Source organism: Anastrepha obliqua, chromosome 5, assembly GCF_027943255.1.
Source record: "Anastrepha obliqua isolate idAnaObli1 chromosome 5, idAnaObli1_1.0, whole genome shotgun sequence".
Lineage (NCBI taxonomy): Eukaryota > Metazoa > Arthropoda > Insecta > Diptera > Tephritidae > Anastrepha > Anastrepha obliqua.
The window spans coordinates 126852688-126875712 of record NC_072896.1 but is presented as its reverse complement, the minus strand read 5'-3'; the positions used below and the strand labels follow the sequence as shown (position 1 = coordinate 126875712).

At 38.3% G+C, this 23025-nt stretch overlaps 2 protein-coding genes across 2 annotated transcripts; one reads left to right on the top strand and one right to left on the bottom strand.

Annotated features, from left to right (window-relative positions):
- The first annotated feature begins 5702 nt into the window (after window positions 1-5702).
- Window positions 5703-11805, top strand: LOC129248012 (tetratricopeptide repeat protein 8). Its single transcript, XM_054887412.1, has 6 exons — window positions 5703-6018; window positions 6078-6788; window positions 9467-9672; window positions 9739-10436; window positions 10941-11115; window positions 11550-11805. The coding sequence occupies exons 2-6, from the start codon at window positions 6188-6190 to the stop codon at window positions 11766-11768; spliced, it is 1899 nt and encodes a 632-aa protein (XP_054743387.1). The 5' UTR covers window positions 5703-6018; window positions 6078-6187; the 3' UTR covers window positions 11769-11805.
- Window positions 11806-13988: 2183 nt separating this feature from the next.
- On the bottom strand, window positions 13989-18894 carry LOC129248229 (ADP-ribosylation factor-like protein 16). The gene is made up of 3 exons (XM_054887698.1): window positions 18450-18894; window positions 18123-18250; window positions 13989-14106 (listed from the first exon to the last, which is right to left on the bottom strand). The coding sequence occupies exons 1-3, from the start codon at window positions 18853-18855 to the stop codon at window positions 14005-14007; spliced, it is 636 nt and encodes a 211-aa protein (XP_054743673.1). The 5' UTR covers window positions 18856-18894; the 3' UTR covers window positions 13989-14004.
- Window positions 18895-23025: the final 4131 nt, after the last annotated feature.

Sequence of the window (23025 nt, the reverse complement as noted above, 5' to 3'; positions counted from 1 at the left end):
CAATTTCCAACTCAACTTTCTATCTAGAATAACTCTTAGATATTTAGCTGAATCTAATAGAAGTAATGATTCCCCTTTTAAAGTTATTGTTTGCAGTGGAGGAGATTGTTGTTTCCTATTGAAGAGAACAAGATCTGTCTTTGCTGGATTCGCATTTAGTCCACAATCGGTGCACCATTTTGACAGAATATTGATTGAGCGTTGCATGAGCTCAGTGAGGATATTCAGGTGTTTGCCTGACACGCAGATAGCAATATCATCTGCATAGGCTACAACCTTGCAGTCTGCTTTTTCGAGATTTCGAAGCAAACTGTTTACAGCGAGATTCCAGAGAAGGGGGGGAAATACTCAGTCATGCGGCTTAACCCAAGCTCTGAAGTGATTATTCTATTTTGGAGCATTTGTTCAATCATCTTCCGGATGGAGTAATTAATACCCAATTTTGCAATCTCCGACAAAATAGCTTTGGGTTCAATATTATTAAAAGCACCTTCTATGTCCATTTTTAACTTTATTTTTATTTTTGTTTATTTTGTTTTTCTTATTTTTTCTTTTTTTAACCTTATTTCATTTCATTCTGGTTTTTATTTTATTTTTTTATCTCAATTTATTTTACATTGTTCATTTCATTTTTTTAATTTTATTTAATTCTTTTTATTTAAAAAAATGTTCTACTTAATTTTTTTACCTTATATTTTATTTTAAATTTTTTAACTTTATTTTTATTTTTTTGACTTTATCTTTTTTTTATTATATTTTTCAACTTTATTTTATTTCATTCCACCCTTAATTTTTTTTATACTATTCTATTTAATAGGTCTATGGATAAGTTCGTGCGGTTTTACAACAGATGGCGTAACTTGATTATTATTCCATCGATCCACATTTCCAAACATTCATTGGAGAGCTACTGTCGTAAGGCACAAACGTCAGTATAAGTTTTTTATTTGAAGCGTAAACAACAATATTTTTACCACACTTGAAAATGTCGAATTTCGTGCCAAATAATGTGTTTTTGCGGGGAATTTTTTAACATGAAGAAAAAAGCAGCCGAAAGTCATCGTATCTTGGTGGAAGTTTATGGTGAGCATGCTCTAGCTGAGCGAACGTGCCAGAAGTGGTTTGCACGCTTTAAAAGTGGTGATTTTGGCCGCGCCGCCAAAGTTCATGGATACCGAATTGGAGGAATTGCTCGATCAAGATCCGGCTCAAACGCAAGAAGAGGTTGCAAAAACTTTGGGAGTTGATCAATCAACCATTTCCAAACGTTTAAAAGCCATGGGAATGATCCGAAATTCATTTTACATTTTTTTTTTTGTTGTTATTTTACTTAATTTTTTATTTTTTATTATTCTTTTCTTTATTTATATTTTTAATTATTAAATTTTTACTTTATTTTTATTTAAAAACAATTTTTTCATTTAATTTCTTTTATGTTTTACTTAATTTTTTTCCTACTTAATTTTTTTAACGCTATTTTATTTCATTCCACTTTTTTCTCTTATTTTACTTAAATTTTGCAAACATAATTATATTATTTTTTTAATTAATTAATTTTTTTTAATCCATTTAGTTTAATTTTACTTTGGTTGGTTGGTTTAAGGGTGACCCCGCATCGGAGTACCACATAGACCGCAAGTTGGGTCCGTTGTGCTGCCCTAGAGCTCATTATTTTAAATGATTTCCCCACCTAACCGAGATTTTTATTGTAGATTTTGATCAAAGATATTAATTCGTTTCGAAAATTTGATGAGAGATTCGATTTTCAGGTCCGAGAGTACTGAAAGATTGTCAATTGTTGGAGAGCCTAGAAGAGCGAGTCGACTTCTGGCTAGACCCGGACAACTGCACAGCAAATGTCTGCTCGATACTTCCTCATCTTCGTCCTCGCAGTATCTGCACAGGTCGTTCTGAGGAACCCCGAGCCGACGTGCGTGAGTGCCCAAAAGGCAGTGCCCGGTGATAAGAGATGTTATATGCCTTAGTTCGTGTTTCGAAAGACTTATAAGGGTTTTTGTCTGTTTCATATTATAGGATGGCCAGATTTGTCTGGTCGTAACGCAAGTAGTTTCCACTCGCCACCTCCGATCAGCAATGCTGTGAAATTCTCGATCGATGAGCATTTTACATGTTGAGAGCGGAATGTGGATTGTGGGTAAGTCACTAACATTTGATTGCGCAGCTCCAGCTCTTGCGAGCTCATCAGCTTTGCAGTTACCTTCGAATCCACTGTGACCCGGTATCCAGATAACTTGGACAGAATTCTGAACCCTTATCTCGTTAAGAGATAAGAGACAGGATCGAACCACATCTGAGTGGGTATAAGAGGAGCTGAGTGCTCGAACGGCCGCTTGACTGTCGGTGAAAAAGCGGATATCCTCTAGTGATATTCTATTTTCTAAGATAGTTTTCGCAGCATACCAGATAGCGCATACTTCCGCTTGGAATACGCTACAGTAGTCGGGTAATCTAAATGATAGATTGATGTGAGGGGATTTGGAAAAGATTCCAAATGGGCCATCGGTTTCGGTTAGATTTGTCTTCCATTCTTCCCTAGTTGGGAGTGAACAGGAGAATAGCAAGGGTGGTGATGGAAGACTTACATGATAGTCTATGTCGGAAGAGATAACAGTGTTCCTGTTCAGTATGGCCGAATGGCCAAGATACTTTTTCCATTTCGATATGGCATTCATGCGTGTCGCTGCTTTCGCTGCAATCGCCTTGCCAGCCAGATCGATAGGGAACAAGTGAAGCAACGTATTTAGAGCCTTAGTAGGTGTTGTACTTAAGCATCCTGTTATCAGGAGGCAGGCTGTTCTTTGGACTCGATCAATTGTGGCTACACACACACCGTAATTTTACTTTAGTTTTATTTTATTCTATTTCATTGTTTTTTTATACTTTACTACTTTATTTTATGTGAGTTTACTTATTTTATCTTGCCTTATTTTAATTCCGACGTAGCCGAATGGGTTGTTGCGTGACTATCTTTCGGAAGTACGTAGGTTCGAATCTACGTGAAACACCAAAATGATAATAGCGGTCGCTGTTCGGAGACAGCTTAAAACTGTGGGTCCCTCCATTTGTGGAAGAACATCAAGACGCATACCACAAATACGAGGAGGAGCTCGGCCAAGCACCAAAAAGGGTGCAAGCGCCAATTATATATAATATATAATATTGTAGTTTTTAATTCATTTTATTTTGCTTTATTTAAATTTTTTTAATGAATTTATTTTTTTTTTATTTTATTTGTTTATTTAGTAATCCATTTTTTATCTATTTTATTAAGTTTAACTTTTGTTTTGTTTTGTCTTATCTTATTTCATTTTATTATGCTTCAATTTATTTATTTTTTATTTTAATTTTTACATATACATTTATGCATGTGTACATATGACTATGTATGTAGATATATATGTATATGTGTGCTGATAAGCCTGTGCATAAATTTAACAAAAAAAACTACTGACATAGCAAACTTTGGGGCGTACAATACTTATACGTGCATGCGTATTATATGTATGTGTGAATGTTTATTTTAAAACGAAAAAAGATAGGCACTAGACCATATTTCTCTGCGATGTAAACGAAAGCCATCTTCTCCATAACTTAATAGAATTTAAAGGGAGTTAACACTTTTTGGAATCTTTTTTAGCTTTTTAAAATTTAATATTTTTCTCTGTATAAGCCATGCCCAGCAGCGTCTGTGGTCGTGATCTGGCATTTGCAACGAATATGTAAATCTATTTTTCATAGAAGCTGTCTTACCTCAGAGCGTCCTGGGGTTATAGGAACTGAGACATTCAGAATACATTGTATGGGTGTTAACATATCCAACACTCCTTCAAGAATGCTATCAGCATGATGAGTGCCAAATCGTGCTGGGGAGTAGTTGCGAAACATTTATGCGGCTACGGGACTCACCAAAGTCTTGAAAGTCTTTGCTATTTGCAAGGCCCGTAAGATACTTCTATACGCGAGCGACCAGAGACATCAACGTTGCTATCTCTTCCAACAACAAGACAGCAATAGTATGGGTATTAGCCCGATGATAGTGACATCTAGTTTTATAGGTCTATGCAGTGAGTACGTTACGGACTTACCTCGACACAGCGATATCCTGATCTGGGTAACAGGCCACCATAACATTCATGGTAACGAAATGCCTGAAGAACAGGCGCGAAACCCCTCGACCCTAGATATCGCAGAGGTAGAAGAGGTTCCAACGTAATTCAGTTAACAAGCAGTGGAACTCCAAAAAGCGTTGTAGGGTGCGCCATCTTTTTAGTTCGTGAAGTGAATGCAAAGTATTTCCACAGACGATGATGTATGTTGAACAAAGGGTTGTGCATTCCTAACCAAACCTCTGCAAGAAACTCTACTTCCAGCTTCGCTGACAAGGTCTGTTCATAGAAATAGAATACAGCAACTGCCTAAGAGATGGTGGGACTGTTGAGTGTATTTGTGAAGATTTCCGGTCTTTCTGCAAATATGGGTAAAGCAACTCCTAGTATTGGTGTTGGAGCTGGTATATATTCTCATAGACTTAGTAGTAGACAGGTGAAAGTATTGGCAATAGGGGAAACTTATGGACTACCAATCGTAAATCTCTCTTTTAAGGGTAATATCGCTATTCTTTTGGCTAGCCAAGCTCTAGGATTCGTCTATATCAACCTCTAAACTGGTGCAACAAAGTACAAATAGCCTTACCACCTTGAGCGTAGACCATAAGGTTAACTTGATCTGAGTTCCGAGACATCAGAACATTGAAGGAACCGAAAAAGCGGACGAACTGCCAAGAGGGTGATCTGCCATGAACAACATTCTTGCAAAATCGGTATCCACACCACTGGGTGCAATCAAGAATACAATTTCCTCAAAATACCTCCGAATCGCGGATTGTAGATGGAGAGACCAGAGAATATGCAAAGTTAGCGGAACGTTTTGGCCCACCTACAACCACAAACAAACGTCAACACTGATAAGCATGAAACGAAGGGATGTCTGCAGACTCACGCTAGTGATAACTGGCTTCTGGGCGATAAGGAAAAAAGAGGCCAAAAAAGGAATCCTTTACCATATACATATACTGCCATAGTTGAAATCAACCGGAAATGGAAGCTATTTTCCTCTTCCTCTGTGAATGTCAAAGAATAAAAATACGATTTTATAACGCAGATATCAAATGCAGAGATGCCGATTGACTTTTAATAAAAAAATAATTAGTTGGAAAAATGTAAATGCTGCAAGAAATTTTTTTATTTTATACAGGGTTGCCAATTACGCTTACAGCAATAAAGTATTGGTATAAAATACAGTAGGGAATAAAACTGGAAGTGTTTAGAAATATTTCCCAATAGGAGTCTCTCCTAATTCTTAATACCAAATGTTTTTTAATTTAGCAGTCTCTAAGTTTTTCAAAATAAAAGCGAATGATAATGAGTTTTCCTGGTAGATATGCCAACCTCTTAGAAATACTGCATAACCTGTATACTCAGTTAGACTAACCATTACATACACACACAGTCTTACACAACAACATTTCGATATTATCCTGTGTGTACAACACACAACTTGCCAGTAGTCATAGCTACCGAAAAGGCCAAAACAAATTCTTTCCCTTTGCTGACGGTTCCTGAAGGTTATGTAATGTCTGGTTATTTCACGGATGGTACAAAGTGCACACAAACAAAAATATTTTCACCAAAAGTACTCTTTTAAAAACTCTGCGGATGTCGAAAAGGATGGATACGCAACTATCTGCATGCAAACATATGTACACGTATATACAGGTGTGTGTGTAGAACAAACAAATTATCTTGAACGACTCGACGACTTGTTAGGAATTCCAATCAAATTGCGCGACCTTCAAATAAATAAAAGAAAATACAAAGTCCGTGGTTGTCGAGTGTAGCCGTTGAAGGAATTAACTCATATCCGGTGCTTAAAATTCCAACAGGCCAAATCAATAAAACCTAAAGATAATAGAGCCAATTGACGTCGAACAGAATATAGGTAATAAAGCAAATAAGAAACAAGAACGATTCAAATAACAAATACAAGACTACCCAAAGGTCCAAGCAAGAACAAAGCAAAAGGAATCGTAAAAGCGGAAAAGGTTTGAGTAGCAGTTGTGCGAGTGGAATTGGATTCGCTGTCGGAGGAGGAGCACACAGACGGCAAGATGATGACAACAGCTTCCTTGGCTCCATTGGCTTCCCTGGCACCACTCCCCACAACTCGCATGATGATGGGCACCGCCAACAACATGGACATGATGACTTCGGCTTCTGCAAATATCACAATGCAGCAGTCGCAGTCCCATTCGCCGCCGCAGCTGCAGACGTCAACGATAACAATGGCAGCACTTGAGTGGCAATATTTTCAGGCAGTTTCGCTGTTTCGACGGCGAAAATATGAAAAATGCGTTGAGGTGTGCAATGGCATGTTGCGCGCAGGCCACGAAACAAATGTGCAAATGTTTACCTCTCCACCGGAGAATCACGATGCCGGTGCAGAATACACTAACAGGGGAGCTGGCGGTGGCAGCGACAGCAGCTTTGGTAAAATGAGCATCACGCAAGGCAACGCGCCTTCAAGGCAGGTACGAGGCCAAAACTTCAAGAACAACAACACCAATGCAAAGAATAGCAATGTCAATGGTAATAACAATAAAGTGAACATGCCCACGTGGATGATGGAGGGCGTTTGGCAATTAAAAATGCGCGCACTTACCCAGCGCGTCTACCTCGACGATCTCGAGACGGATGATGCCTTCGAGGGGGGTAAGTACACATGCACATATGTATGTGTGTATGTGCATATGTGCGTATGTATGTCCACGATTGCTGTTGAGAGAAGTTGCACAGTAGCCAAACTGCATAATCAACACTCCCATTTAGTGGTAAAAAGTATTGTGCATCCGAATGATTACTGAATGGTTAATTACAATTATTCTGAATTAAATGCTTTTTTCGAGCCCATACCATACCAAAATACAACGTACATATGTACATATGTATGTCCAAAGCAAAGAATTGGTATGATATAAACAGTTTGTTAGTGTTACTGTTTGAAAGGGAGTGACAGACTGGCTAGGTAGGGCTTCAGACGCAATAGATCCTTTTTTATTCAGACTAACTTTCGGATGCATTTATTCTTCCATAGGTGACCTCGTTAGAAGTACTTACTTAAAGCGAATGGATTTTACGTTAGAACATTTTCTCTTTTTGTTAACAGATTAATAACTCAGTTTTTAAATTCCAACAGTAAATAATTTTTGAAATCCTGGACCTGGGCTCGGTGCCCTGTGCAGGTATAAAACAACAGTGTCATAAAAACCAGCTGCTGCAGCGGAATAAACGGGTAGTTTCTCTATTTGTGGAACAATATTTAAATACCAACTACAAAAAATGAGCCCGAGGATAAGTTCGGCCAAACGCATAACAAGGCATATATGCGCTAACTGTATCACGGTTAGGCTTGTTACTTTTGAATATAAGAAGAGGTAATAAGAAAGTAGATTATTTTTCCATAAATGGCTTTAGAAGTCTGTATCTCCGCTATGTCCAAATTCCTAATTCCTACTTCTTTTGTCAACAATTGAACCGTCTGTAGAAACCGATAGCCCAGAAGCAGAAAACCGTAACTTATTTAACCTATAGGAGAGCAATAGTTTCCATCAGCACAACGTTGGGCCAGACAAATTGGTTGTGGCGCTCCGGAAAATTCGGAAGCCTTTTTGGGAAATTGCATCCACTTTCTGTCTCCGTTCCTGTTTTTTATGGCAAATGATTTTGCCGAGGAAAAATTCGCCTCAAGGGAAGCTTGTGAAAATCAACTTTCCAAGTTTTTTCCTAAAGGAAGAGGGAATGATCTTCAAAATGAAAAAAAAGTATTGAATATATTTGAGCTAAATGAAATCTTCAATGCCATCCGAAAGTAATGGATTTGTTCCCTACCCCTATAACATCTAATTTTCTATTTTTCATTGGCGCATTTCTGGGGTGTTTTTCCGAGTTCCTCCTATATTTATGGTATGCGCCTTGATGTTGCACAACAAAGAGAGACACTTGCAGTTGTATGCCGCCTCATAACAGCGGGTGGTTTTTTATGAAGAGCTTTTTCATGGCATAAATGCACTCGGAGGTTTTCCATCGATTTTTGTTTTTCATTTCTATTCTGCTTGGGGTCACTCAATTCAAGAATGACGTGAAGCAGCAATTACCACTACAACTCATCTCAAGCTTCACGCGTTAACCTCCCAAATTAATGCTTGAGCTAGAAGTCCAATTCTTGCAGCGCCAATATACGCACCACAAATGATCTGGGAGCAGAACTTTGATCAGCTTGGTTGCCTATCGCGTGCCGGGTTTTCATAGTACACATTATATTCACCGTTAGTTCAGTTAGCCGGTGACGCATCCTTAAGTAAGTACTTGGGCTCTCATGTCAAGGCATCAAAATTAAAACTTAATTATCCGAAGCCGGAGAAATCAGCGTCGTTGTAATGAATACTAAATACGATACTCGGCTCGTTTAACGACCGCCGTTCTTATTATTAGGTTGCAACTTTTGAAACTAGTAGACTTGACTCACTCATATCACAAAACATAGATCGCTGTGTCTGCCAAATACTTCCGGGTTATTTTAATTGATGTCGTTAGATTTTATACTTGCAATTAGTTGAACGTGTTGCTTCCACTTGCTGGCGACAGCAAATCCTTTATGACCCCTTCAATAACAACTGTCAAGCCTACACTCTTTCATACGAATATATGTAAGTCCATGTGTGCACATAGTAGTGATCCAATAAATATGCAGGCACCTATGCGTATGCATCTGTGCATTTATGTGGGTAGTATGATTGTTGTAACTATTGATACAAAAGCTAAAGTCTGGCCACATACCGACTTACGTACATCCAAATATGCTCGTTTATGCTCGTATAAGTAAATGCTGAAAACTCTGCGCTTGAGTGGCTTAACGGATTTTAGCTGCGTAGCAATATTTCAGCTGCATTCCATTGGCATAACATGCCACGGCGGCTGCGCAGCCACCAGCCCGCCACCTCAGCGCCCAAATACTCATGCCACACTTCTCGCATTCCATTGTGTTCAATCACCCTGAATTTTTGTTTTCATCTTGTTACTCATTACTTGTTTCATATACAATTTAGTATGCTTTGACCATTCGTTTTGATTGTTGCTATTGTTGTTGTTCGTGCTGTTGTGGTGCTGCATTTTGGTTATTCCACGTTGCATGACCTGGTGCCGCCCCTAGTTCGGTGCATGTGTAGAAATTTGTGTATTATATTACATTCGCTTAAATGCGGGTACGGAGTCTTCTTTTTATTCGAATTTTTTCGATTTCTTGTAGTTTTTTGGCTTAACATTTTTTTCGTTTTTGCTATTTTATTTTCATTTATCCTCTGCTCCTCCGCCTTGGTGCCATACAAATACAGAGAATGAGGAAGTGGAGTTAGAGCGAATCGCCACAGCCGCCAGGCCAGGTACCTCAATTAAAACCGCATTTATACCGCGGCCAAGTACGAGCACATTGCGCGCAAACTCAACGACTGCAACAACAAGAAATGGTCTGCCGTTAAGCGAAGGTAGCCGCACAACCACTGCACAGAGCAACAAAAGCATGCGACCGAAGTCGAGCATGGTAAGCAAAAGCAAGCGTCGATGGCATTTCAAGAGGTAGGTGCCTAATTGTGTGCTTATTCTAAAGGTACGCCCCGGGACGGCTACATCTCGGCCAGGTTCTTCAGTTGGCAGCCGACCAGCATCAAGATCTGGCACTGCCTCACGCATTCGCGCTACATCCGCGGCTACCTATACCGTGGGCGATGTAACGGCCAAACTCTATCAGGCCTCGCGTCTCAATCCCACCATATATGCCGAGCGGGAGGCGCTTATCAAGGCGCTTTTTCAATTCCTTTACTATCACGAATCGGATGTGCAAAAGGCGTATTCACTTTGCGAGGCGGTTATGGAGGTGCACAAGCAAAAACGCACTTCGGGTTCGAGTCGTTCTGGTGCGCCGGTCGATTGGTGGTGGGATCAGCAAACAGGCAGGTGTCTACTTATAATGCGCTTACCGCGAAAGGCCGAAACCTATTTAGTGCAATCGTTGGCCATATTTCCACATCCTGATACCTTTTTGTTGCTGTCACGCTTGTACCAGCGGCTGGATGAGCACGATCGAGCGCTCGAACTTATAAGTATGGCTGTTGATCGGCACCCTTTTAACGTAACCTTTCGCACCGAACAAGGCCGTATTCTCGATGCTATGTCTAAACCTGATGCTGCCATGCAAATATATCGCCTCATTACAAAGCTCAATCCCATACATGTCGAGGCGCTGGCCTCTATAGCATTAAACCACTTCTATGATGGAAATCCCGAGATGGCGCTTATGTACTACAGGTGTGTATCCACACATACATATACGACGGTTGTTCGAAAAGTCCGAGTGAACTCAGAGTGATGGCACTACTGGCGCGTATCGAGGTTATACTTAGTTAGTAATTTTCAAACGAGTCATTTTGAACACGGCAACGCACCAGCTCACGCCTCAGCAGTTGTGGTCGCAAAGTTAATGGACATAGGGTTCCAACTCGTTTTACATCCTCTCTATTGGCTCCCTCGGATCCCAAGGGCTACTATTTGTTCCCCAATTTTGAAGAAATGGCTGGCGTGAAAAAGATTTTATTCAAACGAATGAGTGATTGCAGAAACGAATGGCTATTTTTCAGACTTGAACAAATCCTATCCTCCTAGAACAGCGTTGGGCGAAGTGTATAAGCTTAAAAGGAGACTATGTCGAAAAATAAAATATAGTATTCTAGTTTTTATTTTTGCACAGACTTTTCAAACGACTCTCGAATCCATCTACATAAGAGCTATTAATATTTAATATTTTGAATTTAGACGAATTCTTTCCTTGGGAATTCATTCAGCAGAACTCTATTGCAATATTGCTTTGTGCTGTTTATATGGCGGACAAATCGACCTGGTGCTGCCCTGCTTTCAACGAGCACTCTTGTTATCCAAGACAGCGGACCAAAAAGCGGACATCTGGTATAATTTAAGCTTTGTTGCGCTAGTAAGTATCCAAATCAACCCACTTCCAAAAATACGTGGCTGCGCGATTCTCAGTGAATCTACAAATATAATCATGTAAAAAACAATATTTATAATAGACAAAACTGGCACAGTGGTGCATAAGTTACACAAGGCTACTCATAAACTTCCGTGACTCTGTATATATTTTTAAAAGTGTGCAACCTACTTTAAGACAAGATTTATAACAAATTTATGCCTTGCGTTCTATTTCAATTACCAAAAGCCAGATATAAAAGAGAGTTCTTAAATTATTCGCTTCCAACATTAGGCACGGCTCGAATATATACAGAGCCAGGTTTGCCGTCATTAACTTTACTCATACTTTATAAACATTTACTTACTTTTACGTTTACTTATTTATAAAAATGAAATCCTATTATTTTCCTGCTATAACTTCTGATATTTACTTACAAGTCAACTGGAGATTTTCACTTGGCTCGACGTTGTCTCCAGCTCTCTTTGACCGCTGACGCACGCAACGGCGCCGCACTAAACAATTTGGCTGTGCTTGCCGCACACACTGGCGACTTAATGCGCGCCAAGTCGTATCTCCAAGCAGCGAAGGAAGTGATCGGCAGCAGCTCGGAAGTCGACGGCAATTTAGAATACATGCAAGCACATTACAAACTCTAATCAATAAGTCAATATGCAAACCTAAAGGGTGTCTCAAAATGGCTAGTCAATTTTATTTATTAATAAAAGAACTGTTCATTTAAAAAATGACAAATAGTTTTGTTTCAATAACCGATAAATGGCTACGTTTATGCTACGGTAAAAAGATTTCAAAGGCGAGCTCTTTAACAAACCGTTATTAGGCTCTGAGCGAATTTGACATAATACGAAAAAAATCAACCAATGACAATTCGTTGCCGTCTAAACAACGGACTCAGTGTACATCTGGGAAGTGAATTCCTCTCTCGTCGAACGAAACCCGCGACCTTAAAAACCCTTCAGTACCTAAAAATGTCATTCTTTCAGTCTCACATATCTTTCGTCTACGTTGAAAAGAGTATTCGTGTCCTCGCGTCTTCCCTTTAAGTTTTGTTTTCCTTAAAGCTGCGTTTATCGAGCTCCGCATGACTCCTAAGTAAGCCCACACCCAGTACACTGGAGCAGTAAATGGAACAGGAAAGAATGGTGAGGTTCATATATAATATGTACAAGTTATTAATTAATACGATCCCTATTGCGCTTGTGGCTTACGAGCTTGTTGAGATTTGATTAGTACGTACAGCAGTATAGCATTTGGATTGCTAAATAAACGGTAGCCCAGATGCAACTGATGTTTATATATTTAATGGAACATTTTCGACTCACAGCATCTGATGCTATAGCTGCAGCGGTTCTTGAAATGGTCAAGGGATTGGCTCAAATAGAAGGCATAATTTGTTGACTCCAGCGGCTTAAATGAGAAGCTGCTGCAACTGTCAGCAAGCACCTGATTATACAGGGGGGACATGCATGCTACCACTTCGCGAAACCATTATTTTTCGTTTTGCTCTTTTTCAGATAAGACATGAAGGACTACCACTTCACTAAAGAAATGAAGAGACATGCAACGTCGCTATGTGCGCAAATCACATCGATTTGGATGTCTCTAATTTTCTTAAGTGCGACGTTCATTCGTTCATAAGGTTCGCCGTGAATGGGAAGCATCAGGCGGCGATGCAGAATCTGTTGCAAAACGCAAAAGCCACGAGGAATGTTCTGAAACTGTCCGATTTGCAGAATTTATTCAATAAGTTCAAGCGATCATTGACGAGAACTATTCAAAATTAGTGAGGGTCCTTGCGAGGGAGCTTAATGTTTCTGAGGGTCGAGTTATACATGAAGATCTTCGGTATAAATCCTATGTTATGCGCAGAAGACAGTTTATGTCGGAGCCAACACAAGAACAACGAGTTATCAGATCAAAACGCCTTGTAAACAAAATTAAACACCATGAAGTGTCTAAGAATACCGAAAAGAAGAAGTGGCGAAGAGCTCCAACTTCCCCAAGAGTCCTGCGTAACCTTGGCACAATTACGTTCTGGATACTGTAGTAGGTTGAACTCCTACTTATCCAGAATCGACCCCGACATACTAAACATATGTCCGGCATGTAAAGGCACCCCGCACGACACTAACCACCCCCATCAAACCCACTCATCTAACACCCCTCTTCCTCTGGACCCAACCTGTGGAAACAGCTAGTTTCCTGGGCCTACCGTTAGATGAGCGAGATGAAGATGAGCGGTGATTACACTACACTGACAGAGAAAAGTTACTGCTACAACAACAACAAGCGAACTTGTAGCCGCGTACCTCCCCAGACCTTAATTCCCTGGTTGAGCTTGAAACCAATAAGCGTTTTCATAACACCATTTCTTCTCTGACGGCTGCAATTAATACCGTTACAGTTAAAATGAATAAAGAGCATTTGATTCGGCCATACAATCATTTCCGAGCCCGGATCGAGGAGATCGTTGCAGCTAATGAAAATTTTATTGAATGATTTTGTAAATATAAAATAAGTGAATGCTGTGTAAAAATGCATGAAGTTTCATTAATATTTGTTCGAAATAAAAGCTAATTAGTTTTAATCTCAAGTTGTCCTCAAATATCGTACGCACCCTGTATTATTATAGGTACATAAAATAATTTCATAAATCGGTTGAGAAATATGGACACGAGAGCTAGGCGATGGTCGAAAGCTCAAATTGCGTTTAAAAAATTTAGACAGAGCTAATTATAGTCGAACCTCTGCGGAAAGTACAACTATAAGATATTGTTTTATTTATTACAATTATCGAATTTTATACAAAACAAATTTAATTACTACACATGTATGTATGAGTATTGATTGGACCACAGCATTCTTGCCACATTTTTAAGGGATCCGTAACCAAGCGTATATGGACTCCAGACCCAATTGACTCACTGCGCTGGCCTCTACAATTGTTAGCTCCTGTCGAATTTCCTTTTGTAGTTTCTGAATAATGAAATTATTAAAAGTAATATTTATGTAATTTTTTTTTGGATTTTGAAGAATTAAACCATTTTACATGTAGTAATAACATTTATACCTGATGGTAAACAGTAATCTAAGGCGGAAAGAAGAAGTTGTCAGATAATAGTGAAACTAACATGATATAAATCGGATATATTCCCCGCTCTTAATATTAAAATATTTGAACGAAAAGAAATATATTCAGCTGAAATCCCTAGCCGAAGCGATTGCCAATTTTCTATGCCTGTAACGAAAGCTGCTTAGGTTATGGTTAGTGATGTTAAGTTTAAGCCAGAACAAGATAGAGTGGCAGAGGCTGTGCTTTTTGAATTTGAGCCAAGGAGCACCAGGAGATTTGGTGGCTCCTAAAACACTCAGGCTAAAGAGCCCATTGTATTTAAAGCTCTGGAAAGGGGTTAGATAGTCAAGGAGGGAAGGAGAAAAGTATCAGAGAAAGAGATAGGAAAGAATAGAGACAGAGATAGAGATAGTTAGTCCTGTGAGAATTTTCCAGATTCTTTGGCAAATCTGTAAATATCCTCTAGTTTTAGAGAACGAATATTACTCATTCTCATGACATCGGAACCCAATACTCGTAGCCTTGCTCTAGCAAAGGCAGGACACTCACAGAGAAAGTGCTCAGTGCTATCCGCCTCCTCCAAGCATGACAGGCATACCGGGTTCTCGATGATTCCAATGGTGGTCATATGATGACCCCATGGGTTGTGTCCTGTAATGATGCCGACCATCAACCGAATATCTTTCCTTCTAAGTTTTAGTAGAAAGTTTAACAGTTTTCTGTTCGGACTTGTCACAAAACACTTTGCAGTTGTGCAGCGTTCCAGACCGGACCATCGCTCTTTATGTAGATTGCCTACATAATCGCTGATACAATTCTTGATTCCTGCGGGACTGATTCCGATTATTGGCTCTGACCCCTGTGGGGGCACCGCTGATCCACGGTTGACCAATTCGTCGGCAATTTCGTTTCCTTGAACACCGGAGTGTCCTGGAACCCATATAAGTACAAGCCTGTTTTGTCTTGCGACAGAATTAAGCTTCTTCTTACATTCTTGACAGCCTGACCGTCACTGAAGACTCCAATCTGTTTCCCGCTCCATCTCCTCTCGATTATCCATTCGGCTACTTTTAGGATGGCAAAAACTTCTGTTTGGAAAACAGTTGCCATTCCCCCCATAGCATAGTGATACTTGTTACTATCGTTTAAGTACCATCCGCCTCCAGACCCTATTTCATTTTTGGACCCATCAGTAAAGAAAATATCCGTCAAACCTCCCTGAATGCATTCTGGATTGCTCCATTGCTAACGCAATGGAACTCTGACATCAAATTTCCTTCCAAATGAAACTGTGGGTATCAGGTCATCTTTAGGTGCTGTACTTGATGTTCTCCACCTCTCCTCCATCCCTGCAAATGCTACAATAGTGGCTCGAGAGGCCTCCTAGCCCCCCTCTAAAGGATTTTCCAATAAGAGGTGTTATTCCGATAAAATATCAATGCTTTCGGTGCTTGTGTGGCACGTAGCGCCGTCTTGTTGAAAATAAACGTTGTCCAGATCAATACCATCCAATTACGGCCATAAAAAATTGTTAATCATCTCTCGATAGCAATCCATTCACCGTACCTGTTGCTCCAGCTTCATTTTCGAAAAAGTAAGGTGCAATGACTCCGCCGGGCCATAAACCGCACCAAACAGTCACACGTTGAGGGTAGAGAGGCTTTTCAACAATAACTCTTGGAATTTCTGAGCCCCAGATCAGACAATTTTGCTTATTGACGAAGCCACCGAGGTGGAAATGGGCCTCATCGCTCAAGATGATTTTTCGATGGAATTCCAGATCATTATCATGCATTTCAACGACCCAATCAGCAAAGACACGACGTTGTTGATGATCGGCCGACTTGAGCTGTTGTTTTAACTGGACTTTATAAGCCTTAAGACCCAAATCTTTATACAAAATACGGTGTAATGACGTTTGTGGAATGCCTAATTCCAAAGAACGACGAGGAATGGACAACGGGCTGGAATGGGTTTACTTCAACACTTTGGGCTACAACAGCAATATTTTCGGCTGTTCTTGACGTGTTCGGGTTTTAGTCTTCACATCACTAACTTGTCCCAACAGCTCGAATTTTCGACCTGATAACGTTTTATAATTCGATTTAGCCGGCGACACGCACGAAAAAATGTGTCGTTATCTTGCTCAATCGTCGTTATCTTGCTCATTCGTCGTTATCTTGCTCAATCGCCGTTACCTTGCTTGAACTGCAAGCGAAAGCGCGGAATGAACGGCAAAGAGCACAATCGGCCCCGCATTCGGCAACGTTCGACATCTGGCTCTCTCCTACTTGAGTGAGCATATATGTATATGTATGTATATGCGCATTTGTATATAAATTCACATATGTACTTGTATTTGCATATGCCTTCTTCCTGTGTGCATGGTAATGAACCATTTCTCTTTTGAGAATAGGACGATGATAGGAAAAGTAGGAAAATGAAAGCGGGTGTTTCGAGAGTAATGTGTCTTGAAAAAGTCAAATCGATGATGGTGCCTCTTAGTGTTGTTGACTTATTAACGTCTGATGCACAATCGAAATTGAACATATCTTTCATGAATTTGATCAATGTTCCGTAATTGTTCACGTTTGTGTAAATGTAACTTCATCAATTCCAGTACGATTCCATTTACCTCCTTCTCTATTTCCTTACAAATTATCTATCAAACAAATAAAATTAAAATTTTCTTTTGAAAAATGCAACCATTCCATCAGTATTTTCTAATGACGTTGTCACGTTAAGCTATCGTCAGTAAACCGACTTTACAGACAACCTCTTTTTCACCAATTTATGTATTATTGTCCGACAAGGTGCTTCACAATGACCCAAAAATGTTCGAGTTTCACGACCCGTCTCTGCCAAATTTTCACCATTTTTATAGTGAATTTTAATAATTTCAATGAGTTTTTTAAGCGTGCATCGTTTTTTATTAATGGCGTAGTTTCTACTTGTGAATCTACCGAAATAGCGGGTTATTCAAAATAACACCTGTTATTGGAAAACGCTTTACTATATATTTGCAAGTTCAAGGAAAACCGATCTAATTTGTAAGAGAAGTGGAACTTATAATTGTAACTAAGTCCCGTTCCTTGCCAGCTATATTATTTTATATGTAAAGCCTATGTACCCGGGGACCCGTACTACCATCTTTAAACACTTCGCTGCTAGCTCATTTGAAGACTTTCTATACTACCTTCGAAGAGGTACTGTTACTCCATAGTGAAAAGATTTCAAAGGTCAGCTCTTAAACAGACCGTTATTCGGCTCTGAGCGAATTTGACAGAATCAACAAAATAATTGTCTTTGAAACACTATTGTAAACCCAAAGTACAATCCGAGGCAAGAGGCCCTGTCTTTTGCCAATGGCACCTCTGCATCCATAGAACGTAGGCATAACAAGCGAACATTTTTCAGAGTGAATTTTAACTATTTTAAGTTTTACTCTGGAAGATGAACCATTTAACTTTGTGCAGATATATATATGTATATATATATATTATATATAATTGGCGCGTACACCCTTTTTGGGTGTTTGGCCGAGCTCCTCCTCCTATTTGTGGCGTGCGTCTTGATGTTCTTCCACAGATGGAGGGACCTACAGTTTTAAGGTGGCAGCAAACAGCAGATATTTTTTATGGCAGAAATACACTCGGAGGTTTGCCATTGTCTACCGATGGGCGACCCTTAATTAGAAACATGTTTTTCTTTAATTTTTGTGTTTCACCGAGATTCGAACCTACGTTCTCTCTGTGAATTCCGAATGGTAGTCACGCACCAACCCATTCGGCTACGGCGGCCGCTACTTAGTGAAGATAGAGGAGTTAAATTTACACCGCCTCCCAGTTTCCTTTATTCCATTATCTGGATTAACCTATTTTTAAAGCAATTTAAAATAAAATAATCTTATTTATCTTACTTGTATTTGCAACATAAGTAAGGCTTCGTTACGCATCTGACGATAAGCGTAATCCATCTTCGCAAGGACAAGCAGAATGCGACAGCGCTGCAACCGAGGCTCGGCTAGTATTGAATACAGCAGCACACCTTGAAAAAAGAAAAATATAATGACCCGTATACATACACTATATACGTAGTTAAACAACGTGAATAAGTAGGTATTTAGTTTAATTCGGATTGATTTTCCGTGATTTTTTTTTAACTACTGTGGAGCTGTATTAAATTTGCACTGAAACGCGGACCAGTAAAGATACAAAATTAATGAGATTTTTGCAACGAACAGTACCTGCTGCGGATATCTGACACAGATTTGAGGTGTCCACCACATAAATCAATTTCGATACATTTCCATAGTACTGCCGCCAAAGCGGCGCCATTGCCCCTCCGATTTCCAAAATACGAATGCATTTTAGTGGACTCTTTTGCTTGCGGCGTGGTACTGTTGCGTCGGATGTATCTTTACCGTTCTTGTCCACCGATTGTTCCGTCTGAGTTTTTTGAGCTGGGTTTGAAACATTTAAAGCTTTTGTTGGAAGATTAATTGTAAAAATATTTGTGCCATTCGTCGGCATGGAATAAGTGGTTTCGTCGATTGATTTTGGATTTTCTAACGCCTTCAAAAGTTGTGTTTTCCCAGCACGTTTTGGCCCGACGCAAATACAGGACATTTGGCTAATAAACCCCGAATCCATTTTACTTTCATACACTTTAACGAAAAGCTACCTTTTTTGAGTTTCTTAAACAAATATTTTCACCTCTTTGTAAATTATAATATTTGTAAATATTTAGTATAAGTCGATTTATTTGTGAAGTACGGGTAAATAAATAATTGTTAAATATGCGTTGCCATGACATTAATAAGGTAAAGAATCCTTTAGAAATTCGAATTGAATTGAATTCACGTTGTCCGCACGAATATTTGCAGCCAACTTTTTTATGCTCTCAGTTTCCTTCTAAAATGTCATGTACTAACTTAAGGGGGAACGCCACTGTGAGGTTTCAAAAAATAGTCGATTTTTGTGAATTTTTTTTTTTTGTAAGTAGGAATGATTACTCGAGGATGGGACAAAATGTAATTTATTATATATGTATTAAACTATGTTGATGTAAATTTTAATTTAAAAATATTGAAAATTGACAGATTTATGTAAATAAATGTAACGAGTTAAAAAACAAATGACATCATCTGGTGGCAGCGATACAGCAATGAATAATCATCTGAAATCAAAAAACCAAAAATTTTATTAATTATTATTTTTGTTTTTTTTTTTTTTTTTTTGTTCTTGATAAAATAATGGTGATTTGAATTTCGATGTGTGTTTTTCACCATTTTTTTTATTTTCAACAGACCCAAAAAAATAGTTATTTTCAAAAGTACAACGATAGCCAATGCGATAACAAAAATTTTGAAAAAAAGAAAATTCAAATCAATTCATTAGTCTGCGCGAAATCGTTGCCACCGTAAGGGAAGTGGAACTTAAGTATCCGGTTAAGTTTTGCTGAAATTTCTTATCCGAATTTTCTTAAAAGAACGGTCCTAGATAACAGCTTATTTTCTTATTTAAAAGAAAATTGCTAAGACCATGAGACGTCGTTTCCACGACATTCGGTTCTAGGATACCGGAGCGACCCAGATTTTTATCCGGCCAAGGACTGTCATTCCAATAGCACTCTCCATACACTGATGAGAAATTTGTATGCTGCTACAACAACAATAATCAGGAAACGTAGGCTGACACCAAACTAGGAGAAGTGCCAGGAGAAGTGCCAACTGGGGGTGTAATCAAAAGATGAGGCTGCCCTACAATCGTAGTTGCAGAGAACGTAAATTCATAGAGAAGGCGCAGTCCCGGCCCGTTCCTCATTTTGGGCTCTAGTAAAGCACGGGTAAGAAAATGAAATCAGCACAAGTTAACAGTAGGAAATTAATTAATATGGCTGCTGGAGAGAAATGAGAGGGAGAGAGTGATACGCAAGTGTGAAAAAATGTAGTTTACATTAGCTTACATTTGCTTGCGTACAGAACAGATTTGTTCATTTGATTTGTCCATATGATTTGTATGCATGTTTACAGATTTGTTCTTTTTGGGGTTTTTATGAAAATTGCGCGTAATTGTATGTATGCATGTTTATATAATATATATATATTATCATAGGACATACAGCTATGGTCAAATGTTTAGCGCACTTAAAAGAGTTCAATATAATGCTCGATTAAATGATATGAAACCAAATTAAATCCAGTTTTTTTAACTAACACACTTTATTATAAGACAAAATAACTTAAAGTAGACAGTTTTCCCTAGTAAAAATATGATAAAATAGAAGTAATTCTTATTTGGTTATAGTGGGATTTGGACAAAGACTTAGCGCAGTTTTGATTTCTGTAAAAAATATGAAATATTTGTAAGAATTGAGAAAAAATTGTTGACTATTATTATTTACCATATCAATATTTGGTAGAATAGCCGTTATTCTTTATAACTGCTTCACACCTGCGTGGTAAATTCTCTTTTAACTTTGGCACCTGTCCAAAGGAATAGAGTTCCATGCTTCCTGTACACCTTCCCAAAGTTCGTCGATATTTTTAAATTTTCTTTGTCCAACCATCGCCTTCACATCATTCCACAAGTTTTCGATTGGATTTAAATCCGGACTTTGTGCTTGCCAATCGAGCTGGGTAATATTTTCCTGCGAAAGCCAGTTTTTGACCACTCCCGCAGTATGTTTGGGATCGTTGTCGTGCATAAATATCCAATTTTTGCATGTTTGACTATTGCCATCTCATAAAGTCCATCCGTACTGTATTTATGAAGTATGATATTCCAACCGCCCATGGCACTGCAAGCTTTAAGGTCATTAGGAAGTTATTTGATATTGATCAAAAGAATTCCAATTTTAAAATTTGTCCAAAATTGACGGAGGCGCGTTTCACGTGCAACACAAGTATTAAGCAATTCGGTAGCGTCAGGTATTGACATGATGTGTAGTCAAAATTTATTTGGCAATAACGAAAACTTGATAAATTTTGCCAAGCCCACGCAGATATTTGTTAAAGAAATGAATGATCTTTTTGATGAACTCGATGCAAAGCATTTCCAGTCAACAAATTCATTAAGGTCTCCTCTGAAGCGGGATGATAGGGGCAAAGTTGAAAGACTATTAAGTTACTTCGAGTTCTTTAGTCCAATGTCTACAATGCGTGCATATTCTACTATTAAGTGTATCCAAGGCTTTCGTACTAGAATAAAATCGATGCAGGAATTGTGCGAGGAACTTTTTCAACAGCATCAAAATTTAAAATTTATTTAAAATTTAAAATTGTTATAATATAAGAACAATTTCGTAATTCGTGCTTTCACAATTTTATATATATTTTTTTCATTTCAGGAAATGTACAATAAATACCTATTATTTATAGTATTGTAATATATATACTATATATGTATGAGTAGTTAACTTACTCGATGGTGAAAATAAAAAATAGAGATTAAGGATAATAATATTTATTTGGTAAGAAGAACTTAAATGAACATATACCAATAATATGTACCAATGTACCTATTTACAAAATCAATACATTCGTTCAGCTAAATCAAATGAATATCTGCATATGAAAAATCGTTCATATGGACGTGCAAAAGCAAACACGCATATACATAAATACATGCATACAAACTTCCATAGCCATACATACATATGAGGCTGCGAGCACTTGCGACACTTGCTATTGCTGTCGAGAATTTAGAACACATATTTACATACATATATTGATGCATACATATGTACAGAGCCGCGGCCACTCGACTTGACAAAAATTCAAGATTTACCAAGTATTGGCAAATAATTCAACGCGAAATATTCCAATATTGAATATTTTCGAATGGTCGAGAAAATTGGCATATGGGCGGCTCGTTTTATGAATGAAAGTACTTTGGTCGTAGAAATATGAGCTCGAACATATCAATGAATTTGTTTTTGTTGTGCTTTTTAATATTTGAAACTGTTCAGCGCCGTCGCGGGTAAATAATCATGGCCGCAACAACTACGCCTAGGAATGCATTTTGTTCTTGTAGTCGCTAGACTTAGAATTTTAGTTTTGGAAGCATACACATGTAGAGGCATAAAGTAAGTATGTGCGGTTATATGTATATACGAATATTCATTGTTTTGCTTAGAATAGAAACTTTTACGTACATATGTACATTGTCCCAACATATGTATTCATATGTATATGCATACATACATACATATGTATATGTACGCGAATACCGTTTAGATGAGTTTTTTTGCATATGTTAGGAATATGTTTGCATACGTTTGTCTATTTGCTTTTGAATTTTTTATATGTAGATACATATGAGCTGTGTTTTGAGGCAGGTCAAGATTTTTTTCTGCCCACATGAATAGGGATGGTAGATGTTATATCTATTTAGTATATGAATAAACATACATATGGATATAAAAATTTAAAAAGGACACATATTGCTGAATAATAACCGTTGATGCAAATGAATGGTTTACAAAGCCAATTTTTTAAGTGGATATTTTGAAATTATTTTGATAATGCACTTAATATCAATACAATTTAGTGAATTAGATACTTAAAATTTCACATTCATGCATGCATATACTTAGAATTAATTTATTCATCTCACAAGAAATAATCCATTTGCGCATGCAAAATGCCTACGGGAATAAGCATGTGATTTTTGCATACATACATACATATGTATATTAGAAATATGTTTGCATACGTTTGTCTATTTGCCTTGAATTCTTTATATGTAGATGTGTATGAGAGGTGTATGAGCTGGGTTTTGAGGCAAGTCATGATTTTTTTCTGCCCACATGAATATGGA

Bases quoted from the DNA above. Each gene is read 5' to 3' on its own strand.
- LOC129248229 (XM_054887698.1), bottom strand. From the start codon at position 18,855: ATGGATTCGGGGTTTATTAGCCAAATGTCCTGTATTTGCGTCGGGCCA. The intron at 18,251-18,449 runs GTACTGTTCGTT...TCTTTTTTCAAG, and splicing joins GTGTCAGATATCCGCAGCAG to GTGTGCTGCTGTATTCAATA. The intron at 14,107-18,122 runs GTAAGATAAATA...TTCATTATTCAG, and splicing joins TACTTATGTTGCAAATACAA to AAACTACAAAAGGAAATTCG.
- LOC129248012 (XM_054887412.1), top strand. From the start codon at position 6,188: ATGATGACAACAGCTTCCTTGGCTCCATTGGCTTCCCTGGCACCACTC. The intron at 6,789-9,466 runs GTAAGTACACAT...ATACAAATACAG, and splicing joins GGATGATGCCTTCGAGGGGG to AGAATGAGGAAGTGGAGTTA. The intron at 11,116-11,549 runs GTAAGTATCCAA...TTTACTTACAAG, and splicing joins ATTTAAGCTTTGTTGCGCTA to TCAACTGGAGATTTTCACTT.